General features: G+C 40.0%; 1 protein-coding gene across 1 annotated transcript in view; it reads left to right on the forward strand.

The window, feature by feature from the left end:
* MICAL2 (microtubule associated monooxygenase, calponin and LIM domain containing 2) overlaps positions 1-16,015 on the forward strand; it is a 129,875-nt gene that overhangs the window by 31,975 nt on the left and 81,885 nt on the right. The window contains exon 3 of the mRNA XM_065755340.1: positions 959-1,315. Within this exon, the coding sequence (XP_065611412.1) occupies positions 1,052-1,315 (264 nt within the window). The 5' untranslated portion in view covers positions 959-1,051. The remainder of the gene's footprint in view (positions 1-958; positions 1,316-16,015) is intronic.

A 16,015-nucleotide genomic window follows, 5' to 3' on the forward strand; every position in this document is an offset into this window, starting at 1 on the left:
AAAACGTTGCCTGTTAAAGATAGAGAGCAAGGTTAAAGAAGGATAAGGGAGTGCCGCAAGGAACAGTAGTTTAGTTCTTGTGAACTTATAATTTAGAATAGTTTTGCTCTTACAGAGTTTAAGTGTATTTGTCTGGAATAGCAGGCACAGTTTGACAGTGATCATATTGCTAGGAAAAACCAATAGAGCAAAGTGGGCCAAATGTAATTACTTTATATCATTAGCACATGACAAGGTATGACTCCAATCACATAGAGATAAAATTCCTTTCCATTTGCTAGAGCACCAAGCTCTTTCTCATTGTGGCAAGAGTTCTTGATAAAGGGGAGTTGCTTGAGGTTAATTGTGTTGCATTTCTTCATTTCTGGTATAACTTATGATAATGTTTTTGCTTAGTTTGTTGTGTATGTTTGCTTGTGGCAATTGACTGGCCATTTCTGAATTTACTAGCTAACCTGTACTCTTGCTCCTAGCTTGTGCAACAGGAGAAAATTTCCTAAAGTGATACTGACTTATGGCTGCAAGTTTCCAAGGATTCTTAAGACCAAAACATTACTAAAGATGTAATTGTTGTGACTTAAATTCTGGTTAGGAAAAGCACCTCAGTAATTATTTATTTATTTTTCTTAATCTGTTAGCTAGCACTTATTACTGAATAAAAATTGAGGGGACTGTTGCCAATGTGTGAAGCTGATTGATTTCTGTAGCAGTGTGCGAAGCTTGTGTGTGTAGCTTGTGTGTGTATGAGTCTCCTAAGTCATCCTGAAGTACACATTGTGACAGTGTAAGTAGATTTCTTTGTAGCACATCTTAAGTGCCACTCTTAACCTTTTGTACCTCCCTGGTTGTCCAACTGCCATATGCTGTGTCTTTATATTCTTACTGGATATGTAGTTTATGGGTTTTAGTTTTCCCAGGCAGAGCGTGCTTTAACATAACTTGTGTTTGTCTTTTCCAGGAATAACATGCTTGGAAGTACTTGCTAGTGTTGGTTACCTGCACCTTAGCACAAGAGCTCCAGCTTGATTCTTTTCAACGCTTCTTTCAGAACATGGGGGAAAACGATGATGAAAAGTACAGTCAAGCTGGCCAAATATTTGAAAACTTTGTCCAAGCATCAACGTGCAAAGGTACCATTCAGGCCTTTAATATTCTCACACGCCAACTTGAATTAGATCCTTTGGACTCAAAGAACTTTTACAGCAAACTGAAGTCAAGAGTAACCACGTGGAAGGCCAAAGCTTTGTGGAACAAGCTTGATAAAAGAGCAAGTCACAAAGAGTACAAACGTGGAAAATGTTGTATGAACACTAAGGTAAGTGGGAGAGATCATTTTTTAATTCTGCAGTTTAGAATCTTTTAAACTTGTTTATTGGCAGAAGCAAGGTTTCTGCCATCCCATGCAACATGTGTATTCATGAACATTCCCCTTTATATACTTTCTGAAACTGGCTAGCATTAAATGATTTAGACAGATTTTCAGATATTTTTTTCCTGCAAGCAACAACACATAAGAGCAGTTCTAAAAGTGCTTTATTCTTGCCACAGCAGGAAAGTTTTCTGTGCCTCTTTAGACAGTAGTGTAGATCGGCCATAACACATAAACTCATAAGACAGTTGTATTTATTAGTTTCAGGCTCACAATAATTACTTGCTTCATTGAACAGTTTTGCAACATGCCAGTCATTACATACTCAGCAGGCTCCTCTGTATTTCAACAGCAGCTCCTGAAGTGCTGCTTGGAGGCTTGGGGATTGGTCTTTGTCATCTAGCATTGGCTCTAGTTGCTAAACAAAAGGAAAATAAAATAATGCATTGTTTAAGAAATAAAATATGTGCTGCATGGTAGTTACTAAAGAAGGGGGTCTGCTTGTGTTGTGAAAAGGACAGGAAATAGTCTTCTCTTCAGCACACTGTTTAAATGCTGTATTTTAATAGAACCACTGGTATAAGTGTTGTTAAAACTGAAGGAAGAAATAACCTTTGGTTCATGCCATCTTATTCCATCTGTTCTGTGATTGGTCATTTTTAATAGCTTTGTGTCAGAGCAGTTCAGGTGTTTACTGCCTTATGATAGCTAAACTTTGCCAAAAGAGCATCTGGTTTTAAGAAGCTGCTTGACTGTACTGAAGTAAAACAGAAAAATACACCTTAAGGTGTACTTAGACACCAAATTGTGGAGGGCCTTTTAGTTTGAGCTATTGCTGAAGTCTTTTATGGAAGCAGTAGGCAGTCGGTGTTGATGGACTCTCCTTTGCATCATAGAATTGAGACTTCAGAAGCGTTAGGTAGAAGGATATCATGTTGCCTTCAGTACATTTAGAGGCCTTATTTTTAGTAAGTTTCATTTCTAATAAGCTCCCAATTATTATTAACTTTTTGTAATGTAATAAATACCTTATGATTCGTTTCTTTAGAAAATTAGTTATGTCATTACAGCTATTTGCACTGCTTTCCTGACCGCCTCTGTTTTTCTTCTTTCCTTTGTCCCATCGTTTCACTTTGTGACCTCTGCTTCCTCTCTCCCTTTTGGAACTTTCAAAAAGACTTTGAGTATGTCATTGTGCATCTGTGTGATAAAAACAGACAGGAAAGGGAACGAATGAGAACCTGAGTGATGTTTAACAAATTACAGGAGATGTTCTAAATGCACCTCAATTGCACATAGAGTCACAAGTCCAAATTTCCATGAGGAAGTATTTACAACACAAAGCAATTTTAAGACGCACGTGAAGTATGAAATGAAGGCCTGCTCAATCAAGCGTGACGTTACAAAGCCAAGGCCTGCTTCTGCCAAGTCCTTCAGCCAGGTCATTAATTTCTGTACATGCTGAAGAGTCATGGAAATCGGTTAGAACATGAAAATCTTAAAACAGTCCGTATTTTAAGGTTGCCATGCATGTGGCTAATCAGCACCTCTAGTAAACTCTCGTTGAAAGTGTGGTATTTTCTACTCTGGGAGTAAAGATTTGTAGTGGCATGGTGTAAATATTTGCAGAAATTAATGGACACAAGCTTCATATGTGATCAAATTGCAAATGAACGTAGAATGTCTGTGTAGGAACAGGATGCATACAGATATTCTGTGCAATATCTGGATGTTCATTATGAACCTAAACCGTGCCTGGACCTGCACTTCAATGTGTCATCACTGATTTAACAAGAGAAACATGAATCTTCAAATTACTGCAAATGAGAGCAGTAACCACAGGCTGTGGGCTCTTTGGGGATATCTAGCAAGCATTCCTCATATGTGAATCACAGTCTGCTGTGAAAGCCTATCTATGCAATATGAATGAGAGGAGACACGTTGCAAGGAGATGGCAAACTCCCTGGTCGTTGCTGTGGTGTACTCCTGATAACTCCACTTACAGATAAGGAATTATCAGAACTGCTGGTATACCCAGGCTATGGTATGCAGACCAGGATTTTCCTTTTGTGCAGCAGGCCATTTCAAGTTCTTGTTTTTCTTGCATGTTATGCCACTTACCATTTTCAGTAAAGGAGCCGGCAGGTAGGAGTTGAGCAGATGAAACTTGAGCAGAGCCTAGTGTTGACCTCTGTGGAGTTGACTGGGGACTGGAAGTGGATCAGCTGGAGTAAAAATTCTAGTTGTTAAAGCAGCATCACAAAATAAACTGTTTGCATTTGCGGCTCTGTAAACAGAGCCAAGCCCCAGTAGTCATCGTTTAAAAATAAAAAATGACTTAATGGTTGTGACCATGAGTTCTATAGGTAATACAGCAGGTCACAGTTCTCAGATACAGTTCTTCTATCTGACTTCTGAACAGTCTTCTTAATCTTTGGATGAGATAAAATGTAATCAGGATTCAAAACTATTTCTCATGCTATGTATGGGTGTGTCTGTTGTGGGTCTGGGAGGATTAGTTGTTTTTTAAATCACAAAACAAGAACCTGCATCTTCTCTTAGTATCTGGTCAATTTTTGCGTGGTACTTAAGAGCTGAATGCTGTCCTTGTTTGTTGTGTTTGTCTGTTTGTTTGTTAGTTTGTTTTTGTGCTTGTAACATCTTTAGCTGCACTTAAGTTACTTTCATTAGAGTAACAATATACAAAAAATTTCCTACACGCGGAATGTTCCACTCCAACTACATAACAGCAACCTGTTGTCTTAACTGTTCTTGAATAACATTGCCAAATAAAGCTTTCAGAGTTTCTGCAATGATGTGATTTTAAGGTGGATGAATAAAAACAGTTAAACCATTTTCAAGGAGTTCAAACCTACTGCTATTTCAGAGTAGAGTTATTTGTGGACTTTAATTTTCCCTTTCTGTGCATGGAGAAAGAGGAAAAAAACCCAATAAAAATAAAGCACTGCAGAAAGGCATGCAGAAAATTGTAGCAGAAACTTTTTGGACTCTGTGAGTCAGACTGTATGTATGCTAAATTTGTATCAAACATCTTCTTCCTTCCATGGCGAACTTATTAATTGAGAATTAAGGTGTTCTGAACTGCTGTTTCTGGAACTGATACTTTCCAGCATTTGGCACAATTTTAGAAATCATTCCATGGTTTTTTCAGGTATTTCTACTAAAAGAGCTCAAATTAATTCTCGTGTTAATGCTTCTCCCCCGTTTTCATCTTGTACTTGTAAGGAAGCTGCTTAGAATCTGTAATGATCATTTCTTTGTGAAGTGAAACATAGCTGGGCAATTGGAGAAGTTTAAAGGTTTAACATTCAATGTTCACCAGGCTGGCAGCTTGAATGTCTCTCTAAATTTTTGAATGTGGAAAACATATGATAAGAAGCAAGAATTCATCCAGCTGTTTGAAGAGTGTATTCAGCAATGTTTTCAAAACGTACATGTGTGCTCTAAACATTTATTTTTAACCTCGCTGTATGGAGTAGGTTCTTCAAGGTTCACTGGCAGTTTACCTGTGTGAATGATACCTATATAAAGGAGACTCCCGCAGATGTTCGAGATGCTTGCGTATGTATCAGAGGGCAGGACCTGGTTCATGCTGAAATTCTGGCTCTCCCGTGACTGCAAATCTGTGCTTGAGAGCAGAAATCTCTTCGTGTGAAAATTTCCCAGACTTGCTCTGAAGCAAGGGCTGGACTTTGAGCATCGTCTCTGATGCTGACCCAGGCTGGGTATGCTTGCTGGGCAGAGTACTAAACAATTTGAGCTCTGGTTTTAAGGCCTAATTAGGCAACACGGCATAAAGCAAGTAAATAAAACCGGGTTAGAAACTTTTAAATGTTGTTTATGTAAATGTGTACTTATGGACATTTATAGGTTTATGCCTATATACTTGTATAAGTATCACATAGGTTCCTGCTAAGCAGATGGAACAGTCTAGAACCCAGTCTCTGCTGTCTTCTCTAGCTTTCCTTGTTCTTGGATGTGGTCTTTCAAAGCTTGTTTTATAATAGATGAACTTCCTTTCCAAAAACTCCTGTTGGAAAACTTAGTGCAAGAGAATGACTCAAAAATTATTTATGTCTACATTCTCAGGTCTTGTGTAAAACCACAGTGGTTCTTCTCAGTAGTGCTGTGTTGTCAGTTCTACCCAGAGTCAATGGCATTGGCAGCTGAGATGTACAGGGAGGGCTCTGTGGGCCCCTCTGTTGGGGTGTTAGGAGTGTTACAGAGGAGATAGTGTGACTTAAGGGGATGTGAGAACGGAGGGGAGTTGGGGGGGCCAGGATGTGAGTCACCTAAGGAGGAACTCGGGGTCAGAAATGGGGATGGAGGCTAGAGACTTTGTGACTGACTCAGTGCTGGCTCTGAGCTTTGTCTGCCTGTACTAACCACACTGGTGCACCCACGAATGATAAAACAGGATGATCTTCATTGCCAAACCCCTTCCGTTTCTTTTCATATTGTTCTCATTCCCAAAGACTGTCAAATGAACGCTTTGGGGATTAATAAAACCTCCTTCATCTGTTGTTTTCCATCCCACAGAGTTGGGAAAGCGAAAGGTATGCCTGAGCCATGCTGGCTGCTGCCACGTTACATAGCTGTAGGCTAACCAGCAGGATGAGGAGTTAATTCCAGGCCTCTCTCCTTGTTATTAGGTAGAAACTGTCTTTCTGTCTGTGCTCAGTTGTTTACAAACATCGCTGTAGCCTGGCCCCTTGTAGCAAAAGAGGCAGGCTGGCTTGTCGATGTCACTCCTCCTCTCTGTGTTCCTGTATAGTTCTAAACAATTACTTGTCTCTTAGTTATTCAAATCATCCTGCTTGTATAAACCTGCTGCTGGTGTTGTGGCTACATTTCCTTCTTAAGCAGTGGCATTTGTTGTTTCTTCAGAGGTAGCACATTTTCAGCGAGATCTCTCCTGTGATGTATATAACAATGAGTGTGTGTGTTCAAGCATTGTGATTGATTGTGTCCTAGTGATGAATACTTTTTTCTGAAGGGCATAGTTGAATTGCAAGATGAAAGAAGGGAGTGTCAGTTGTGCCCCAACTCAAAGTACCATCTTTAAAATGAAAACTTTAACCCATTTGTTCTATAAAGAACAGAGATCCAGATGGCACACCAATTTCGCTGGGCATAGTAGTCTCTTCAGAATAATAATAAAAATGGGAAGATTTCCAAATGTTATAGTCAGGGTTCATAATGAAACTTAGATCTATTAGATAGCATTGCTGATTCCCTTATTATAATAAAAATGCATTCCCATGAAGGTCATAAAACCAGAAGTTCAGTACTGTATTGATAGGAAGTTCAGTGAATGAAAGTTTTTGAAATTCCCTGAAATAACATTCAGCTGCAATCTTCTCACCCTCCACCTCACTCTTAAATTCTTCTAGCAGTTATGATTTTGATTTTTGCCTTATTAAGCCCTTGTCAAGATATAAATGTGTAGTTCTTGGATAGCAGAATCCAGGACTGTTAAGCAGTCAAGGGTGTGAAGTGCCACGCATTCTAGTGAACTGAAGTGGCACTGAGGTGTTCAGTATATTTGAAAAATATGCTGCTTTTTTTTTGCCTTTTGTGCATCTTTGCTTTTAGTTTTTTAGGAAAAGGCACCTAAAGCATTGTGCTGAATCTCCACTGTAAAATTTATTTTTAGAGATTTTAGCAAGCAACTTTTACAGTGTTATTTTGAAGGAGATGATGATGATACAGGATTAATGTAAAGAAATGAGAGGTGAGAAAGATTGGTTTGAGATGCAGGGAAAATAGGAAAATCACCTACGACCACACAGTGAAATCACAGCTGTCGGATACTATCTATTCATTCATTTGTTTCTGTAAAGATTTTTTTAAATAGCGGATGGGAAGAAGCTCGGGTGATGACAGGACACACAGCAGACAGTGTTCTTTGAAAACAGAACAAAATATCTGATTCTTTGAGCAGTGCTTTAAACTGTTAGATTGGGCCAAATTGCATCAGCAAAGGCAAATGTTTGGTATGTGATTGGGTAATGGAATCACTTTGTTATCCTACAGACACTTCCACAAACACACTATTTTTCAGCTTTATCAGTCATGAAAAACAATGAACCCTGGCCAAAGTAACATAATCAGACAGCCTAAGTAAGATTTATTTTTTTTTCAGGCATTTGGGAATTCTAAGATATTTGGCTTGTAGGATAATAGTAGCTTTACATCTGTACTTCAGCAGTGCTGTGCTGTTTCTGTCTCTTGCTTAATGACTTTGCAAGGAATCAACAGAAGGGAACTGTCCCACCCTGACCCGATTTCCTAGATACTCTGTTAAGATTCCCTATGGGAGTGGTACCCAGTTACTTTCGCACACAATATTAATATTGTCACCACAAGTGGCTTAATTAAGCCTGGATGAAAGAAAAGAATATGGCAAGGCATGTTCCTGCAGCTGTGGCCCTGCAGTACTGTTAGATTTGACAGTGTGAAGCAGCTGGGCCATGTGCCCGTCAGCCAGGCTGGGCTGTGTGTGCAGGGTGAAAGGTGTAGCGTGTGGGTCAGGCCTTCATCCTGGCTCCAGAGAGGCCCCGCAGGGCCAGATGTCGCTGTTAGGGGTTTGTTGTTAGCGACGGGTCCAGCTTTGCCCCAGTAATGTTTGTGTACTGATAAGTGAGGAAATGCATAACTTTTGCTACCAAGAGGTGATTAAATGCTTGGCTGCTGAAAACCAGAGTTCAGACAATAAAGCAATTTCCTGTCTCCTGCAGTTCAGGTCCTTTTCGAGGTTCCCATGTCTGTGCTGAGAACCAGAGTTTTTCACCGGTGCTGGTAATAGTTGCTGCCAGACAGGGGAAATACAGCAGTGGCCATTTAATGAGTCCTGTTGTAGGCTACTACCAGTCTTAATACAAATGTAGGTTCTGGGCAGAATGGGGTGCTGATGTAACCAAGGTGGTATAAGCAGTGGTTCTTTAAAATTCTAATCTTGCCTAGTTATGTGGGGCACAACCCAAGTGTTACTGGCCTCACCTTCTTTCTCTAGTAGTCCCATTCTAGATCAAATTCTGATTCATTTTTTCAGAGCTTGCATTATGCCTTGGACATTTGATGCTCCTATTTCAGTCCTGAACAATAGCCTGTGTTTCGTAAGACTGCGCCTGTTTCTGCGTGACAGACTCACCAATGGATACTGCCTGGCTTGCCTGACCAAGATCCTAATTGAGAAGTAAACACGATTGTACCACACTAAGTACTAGTGTCATGTTCTAACTTCCTCTGCACCTCTGGATGAGGCGCAGGAGCCACTTCAAAAGGAGCAGCAGAAAAGCAAATTCCCCCCCTTCTGTGGAGGTGCCCACTACCCTTTCTGAGCTCCCTGCTGCCCTTGACGAATTTACAATGCAGATAAAGTATTTGCTCCAGAGGAAATAGTAACTGAGATGAGAGAACTTGGCAAGGGCTGGCAGTGAGCTTCCTGCCAAGGGTTCCACACCCAAGTCATTCGCAAGTATTTATTCTGGTTAGCAAACCCTTGGTGGAAGACAAAGGCATTCCTCTCAGATCTGTTTTTCTTTCATTTGCTTGTTTTCAGCTGAGAAGCAAGTAGTTGTAGACAGCAAGAAGCCTTATCTGGCAGGTGAAGTCTGTTGTGCCCAGCGGGGCTGTAGGGCTGCTGTGGGAAGGTTGTGGCCCAGTAGTAGTGGGAGCGGTGGAACGAGCACAACTGGTGTGGGTCAGGTCAGGCAGGTGCTTAGGACTTGAGCTTCACCCTGGCTCAAACTGAAAACAGTTCTTAGTATATGTCTGTGTAAATAAACACCAATCTGCTCAGAATGTTGAGTGCACGAGTTGCTGGTGCAAAACAGGCTTTTTACACCAAAACCTTATTGTGGCATGATATGCTGCCACCAGGTTTGTTTGCTCTGTGGAAGTGCTGTTAGTTTTCCCTGCTGGCAGAAACTGTCCTGAAAGCTCTTTGAGTAAGGATAGGTTTTCTTATTCTAATTGTGAGACTTGTTTTAGTCCATATTCCTTGATGACACCGTCAAATGCAATAGTGCCATGTGGTGGCAATTGAGTGCTTTCAATTTGTAAACAAAACTGTATAAATAAATAAATAAAAGCACTGTATACCTGTGGTAAATTGACATATGCAAGTGACTGGTTAAAACATTTGGCTTTACCTAGTTCTGTGGCCATGAGTGCCAGCACTGGAGGGTGAAGGTCTTTGAAGACTGCATCACTGGAAGAAAATAGACCCTGGGAGCCTCGATCTGCTGGCTGCTTGTACAGCTCTACGTTCTGTGCTCAGCTAGAGCTGCCATGGGCTGCTGTCCAGTCGTTCTACTTAGAGAAGTTAGAAATGAGTCAACCCTTTAAACATAAGTAAATAAAAACAAATCTTGATTCTGCCTTAAACCTGATGGTTCGTTTTTGAGCTCATTTAACTAGTAAGACTTGTAAGAGCTAAGTGCTAATTAGATTTTTGGGTAACAACTATCCTGACATAAAAATGGATTCTGAACGTATTTTTAAATATACTGTGAAATAGCCTTGAAGTAATTTCACTTGCCACTTTCTTTCTAAAGGCAGTTTTGAAGCAGAATCTTGGCTTCCAAAGATAGAATCTATAAAATCAGCTTCTGATTTTATAGATTGTTGTTCAGTTAAAAAATTCCAGGTTCAGTGTAATATTTCATCTCTGTGGACATGCATGTTGGTTTCTGTGTGTGGTTTGTTCTATTTTTTCTTTTTAAATAGCATATTGCCATCTTCTTCCTGTAGCAAAGCTACATGGTTGTTGACCAACTTGTCTGCATGCTTTGGATGCCATCAGGCATGAGAAATCCCTTCCTCTGGGTCTGCAGACAAGTCCTCTGCTGGCTGGTCAGCATGGTTCATTAAGCCCCTGACTCTGAAACCATGCAGCATATTCATTTTGTTCTTGCTCTCACAATCTCAGTAATGTGGTACTCAGAAGACTTGCAGGACTCAAGGCTTGGACTCTGCTTATTCTCTGCTGTGCTCAAGGGTGAGGCTGTTGGTGCCCCACTTCTTATCTGTGTTGTCCAGTTATCTGTTCCTGGATTTTAATTTTATTTTTTCAGAAGTTTTTAAAGATAGCCTTAAAGTATTATCTCAGCATTACAGGCATGAGCTTACAAAAATGGCAGTGTGCATGAATGCTGTGATCCATGTTCATGTCCAAGATAGACAAGGTTTATCTTGTTTTCATTTTGATAGTTGAAACAAATGGACAAAGAAAAGAAAGGAAAGACAACACCTCTTTTTTCTTCCCTGCTTCGATTAAGTGGGAGACAGGTGAGAAAACAGCAAATGTATGTTAAATTCCAAAGGATATTAGGGTTTGTACTTTATTTGAGAAAAAAGTTTGGGTTAAAACACTTTCCTGATTTCTAGTTTGTGATCTTATATTAAAAACAGAATGTTTCTTGTCAGATGGTATGCAGGTTTTCTTAAAATAATTGTTAGTGTCCTGGAGAGGAAGTGGAAGTCTTTAGAGGTGCCTTTTTGTATCAAGACTACCAATTATATTTTTAAAATTTATTTTTTAGAAATTGTTATAAAAGCTCTGAGATGAGGCAAGATATTTAAGTATGACCAAGGCCTCATGAGAGAGCTCTTGAGAACAAAACGAAGTCCTGTCAGCCTTGATGTGTCAGTGAAGGAACTCTCGAAATTCCAGCAAACTGAATGCATATAGACTCATTAATGTGTCGCTTAGCAGACTATAAGTTTCACATGTCTTTCATGCCATTGTGTTAATTTCAAACTATGAAAAGATTTTTATGAACAAATCTAATATTAGTATGTATGTCCTAGAGACAGAGAGTGGCTGGGCAAGCATGTCTGAATTCATCCAGGAAAAATGAAGACACGTGGTTTTTTCCATGCAGAAGCTTATCTTCCAAAAATCCTAGTAAAGATGAGCCAAATGAATGCAATAAATGTACTAATGTTTCAGTTCTGGCATTTTGTCCGTATAAAAAAGAATAGGAGTGCAATAAAGATAGATCCTCTGATCCCTGGATTGCACTGTGTCCAGCTGCGAGGGCACCAACTGCAGGGCAGTACTGGGGGAAGGAGTTCTGTCCAAAATCAGCCTGGATGAGGTAGCTTCAAATCCATACTGCAGTCTTTTTGAGGAAAGAAACAGCAGCATCTCCATTTTTGCCAGTTACTGATACAAATGCTTTTGGTAGGATTAGACCAAGCTGCATGTTCGTGAAGCACTCAGCTGAGGGTATAGGGAATAAAAAAAATACTGGTGGGATCAAAAGCATTTCTGTGCTGGGCCAGGGTTTTGTTGCTGCAGTTGGTGGCAATTAGAGGTGCACAAGCCTTGCTGTTCCAATTGCCTTTGAACAGTGGTATTTATGTGGTGTCCAAAAATGTCTGCTCAGCAAGATCCATCCAGTCTTAATATTTTAAGGTAGTTTTTGAACTGTTTGCAATGCATTTAAATAAAGTGTTCGCATAACCCTTTGGAGAATTAGGACCTGTCATTAAATTACAATTAACTGAATTACTAGTGTTGTCAAATTAAACAGTTTTTAAAAGCATATTTTCCTCTATTATTCTATATTTTATGAACTCCTTATAATATTTGCATGGTTAAAAATTCATTTTTGTGGAGTGAGTTTAACTAGCTCCCATATGGTATTTGCTCTTTGATTTTTTTTTCTTTAAATAATAGCACAAAGTATAGATCTGTAAATCACAGAAATATTGGTTATAATTTTTATTTTCTTTCTCAGAAATGAAGAAAATAGTTCTTATTTTGGCCTAGCACTATCCATTTTGTATTTTTATTGTATAATATTGACAAATGGACACTCTCCAAATTATTGGTCTTTGTCCATAGTTATTGCTGTTACTGACAGGGTCCCAGCCTGTTGCTTTTTCATAAACCCATGTTTACAGGTAGGACAGTGTTTAACAAGTTGGGCAACAGGCAGTGAGTACAAGCTGGCTGGGCAGCATAGGGCGTGTGACTGCCAAGGGACTGCTGTGCTTGAACAGCTCACATTGTTTGCACCTAAACACCTTACAGCAGCGTGGCCTTCATTCTTTGCTGGTGCCTATGTTCAGGCTGGTATGCAGAAAGGAAGGTGCAAGTGTCTAATATGGAGAGGGGGCTTTTGGTCTAGTGAAACAGTGAGCAACTGAATAAGGTTGTCAGATGTAGGGGTGTAATTGTATGTTTAAATGGTTTGGTAGACAAGGGCTGCAGCAAGACCAGGCTCAGTGTTTTAGGTTGACAAAACACACTGCTCCTATATACATTATACCTATTTGAATTTAACTGTTGTTATCTTGCTGTTTAAAATTTTAAGAGCTAAAGCTTTATTAAAAACAATGTTGTCTGAAGCAGCATATAAACTTTTAAGTTACGTGAATTATAATATTTCAGACTTTCATAGTGGCTATTCAAGTAGATTCTCAGGGTAGGTTTGACTGCAGTGACCGTTGCTGAATTTATGTGATAAAATCTGAGGCTACGAATGTGAGATGAACTAAAAGTCACAAAGTCGGGAATGTCCAACTGAGCAACCCTGTTTCTGCCAGAAGGATTCTTCTATGTATTGAAGGGGATGAATTGAAAAGCACTGTGGTGGAGAGAACTTCCTGATGCACTTCTGGTAGCCGTCCACCTTAGATGCTTATGCAGCTGTTTTTCTTTGGAGCCTTGCCAGAGAAAGTCATTGCTGATCCAGAAAATGTGTTGTTTCATTTAATTTCATGGCTATCTCATGTTGCATCACATTTAGCTCTACTGTGAATGAACACTCACTCAAATCCATGTAGGATTGGTACCTGCCTTGGTACCTGTTTCCAGTGGCAAGAGTGATTTTGCTTCCCTGTGGTTTTCCCTGTGGTTTTGCTTCCCAAGAGGTGATTTGGGTGAACATTGCATTCAAGTTAGAGGAGGTTAAATAATGTAGGTGGACATCTCTCACTAGTTTTTCACTGGTACACATATATATTTCCACTGAAGGGTGGAAGTGGTGCTTCTGGCTGGTCTGCCTCAGGACAAAAGGTCTCTCTGTGCCCAATGGGTTGCAGTTAAGCTCCTGTCCAAAATTTTTACTTCTTCCTTTCCACTTCTGAGCAGCTGGAAGGTAGATGTGAGAAAATCCTGAATCCTGCTGTGATTGGAACTTGCATCTTCATGTTAGGAATATACCTGGGAGAGGTGGAGCAGCATCATGAAACTTTTGTTTTCTGGAACTAATGTAATGGTTGGGTGCATCATACAGCAGAGGATTGGAGGGATTTAGAGTTGGACAATATGAATGTAATACACAGAGCTGCTGTGGGCTCCAGCTGTAACTATGAGCAAAGTGAGGCAGTTTGGTTACGTTCAGCATTCACATACAGCTATCAACTGCTGCATTCCTGGAGTGTGAGCATGTAAATACTATAAGTTTTTCTTTCTTTCTTTTTTATTATTCTGCCTTTACATTTTTTGAAGTCAGTGAGATTTTTGTAACTAGATAGGTCATTCTGAAGCTTTTTTTTGTTTTGTGGGTCTTTCTGTTTGTTTGTTCTTTAACATAGTGCTCACATTATTCCCCTCTCCTCCTTTCTCTCAAATCTATTATTTCTTTAAGCTCACGTTACTGTGTGAAAACCAATGGAGGCATTCTGCAAATTCTCAGCTGTTAAGCTTTGTATGGTTTTTCCAGAGTGGGATACAGGTGCCGGGATTCACAGGCAGAGATTTAATACTGAGGAATGGGAGGGGTTGCAAAAGGCCTCTGCTCCCTATCCTTCCTCTTTCCTTCTCCTCCATTTCTACTTCCCAAGTGGTGTGTTATTTACAGAAGATCATACTGAAAAACTGTATCAGGTACACAAGTCATCCCATTTTTGGAGGGGTAACTTGTGCTGTCATTTGGGACTTAGCAAGTAGTGTTTATGCTTATATCATACATGAAACTTTCTGATGGCTTTTTGATTGAACCTAGAAAACAATCTGTGAAGTTACTGCTGTGAGTGGAGTTTGGTTATGGTATGGGACAAGTTACAGAAACAGATAATTACACATCAGAGAAGAATACAGTGCTTTTTAGCGTTTCCATAGAAACTCATTATGTACCCAGAGACGTTAGTTGACTTTTATATAATATGCACATGCTTATTTGTGTTTTATTTCAAAATACAGATGTTTGAATTGGCTACTTAAAGTTTATCATTTTAAACTGAAGCAGTCTTAAGTTCATCACTCAGCAGCTATTCTTGGCCTTGTGCTATTTGCATTAGAACTCTTCAGTGAGAATTTTGCAGCCAGTACTCTAAAAGTAGTAGCAGTTGAGCTCAAACCAGCATGAGCATTTACTTACGATCATTTATGTCGTGAATGTACTAATTTCGTTGTTGTGCTTGTCTTATCTGTAATTCATATCGTTCACGTCCAGTATGTTTGCAAGAAGTGTAGATGAACATAGCTCGTGTTAAATGGTCATTACAAGTATTCAGGTGTTGGTTACCTCAGGAGTTGGTGCTTATGGGCAGTTAGCTTGGTGCAGGCAGTTGCTGTGTGTCTGGAGCTGCTGCCACTTGCAGAGACCTCCACGTGTGTAACTGTGCCTGCTCCTGTTGTCCGGTGCCTGCATGAGGTTGGCTGGATCTGGACAGGACCCCTGCAGTGCCTGACTTTTCTCTGCAGGGCCAAACTCAGGTGGGAGCAGCACTAGGCTGCGTGGAGGGCCAGGACAGGGAGTGGTGAGTCTGGAGTCTTTGTGCAGCTCTCATTCTCAGGGTGTGCTTTTCCTCTACTAGAGGTAGTGTTAAATATTTTATCATTTATCAGATCTTTGAGTGAAATATGTGTAAAGGATAAATCATTTTCATGAAAGTTAAAGGAAGAAACTAGGCCTTTTAAAGTCAGTGCTTTAATCTGCCACATACTGTGTAACTGCTGTTTCCTCCCTTGTCATTTATCAGTTTTCTACTTGAGCCTGTTCCTGTTTTGTAACATACGCCCTGTTCTTGGGGAACATATTAAATCTCATCTAGTTTTTTGCGTGATAGGAAGTATTTTCATATACTTGCAAGCAGATGAACACCTTGTACTATGAAGTTTTTGCTGAGAGGGTAGGTCTTTTGCCAGTACCTTATACTAATGTAACATGACGTACTCTTGGTAGTAAAACAGGATATCTCATCCAATACGGTTCTGGTTCTTCAGGCAAGTTGCAGAAGTCTGGTTGTGGTCTTATTCTGTGAAGAGAGGCCCTTTAGTCTACTCAAGCGTTTCCTCCTTTGTTTCTAGTCTGCACAAGAAATAATCAAAAACCTCTCATTGGTCCTCTTTAGCCACTCTTTGATTTGCAGAAAATGGTTTGAAAAGTCAAGTTACCCTATACTTTTTTAGGAGGTGATCTGTTATCATTAAAAGACAGCTGACCTTCCAACAGTGCTGGGAACGTCAGACTCATGACAGTTGGCAATTATGTCCATAAGGTTTTGTGACTGATTGTTCCAAATATGCTCTTGTGATGTCAGTTATCACAGAGGAAGTTGCTCCCTGTTAAACTGCAATGAAGTAATTTTAAAAGCAGCCCCTGATGTGGGTGATGTTGAGGTGCTAAGGGATGTGATGTTGAGGTGCTAAGGGATTTGATT

The sequence above is a fragment of the Cyrtonyx montezumae genome, unplaced genomic scaffold (assembly GCF_038088225.1).
Source record: "Cyrtonyx montezumae isolate F1298 unplaced genomic scaffold, pur_monq_1.0 scaffold_10, whole genome shotgun sequence".
Lineage (NCBI taxonomy): Eukaryota > Metazoa > Chordata > Aves > Galliformes > Odontophoridae > Cyrtonyx > Cyrtonyx montezumae.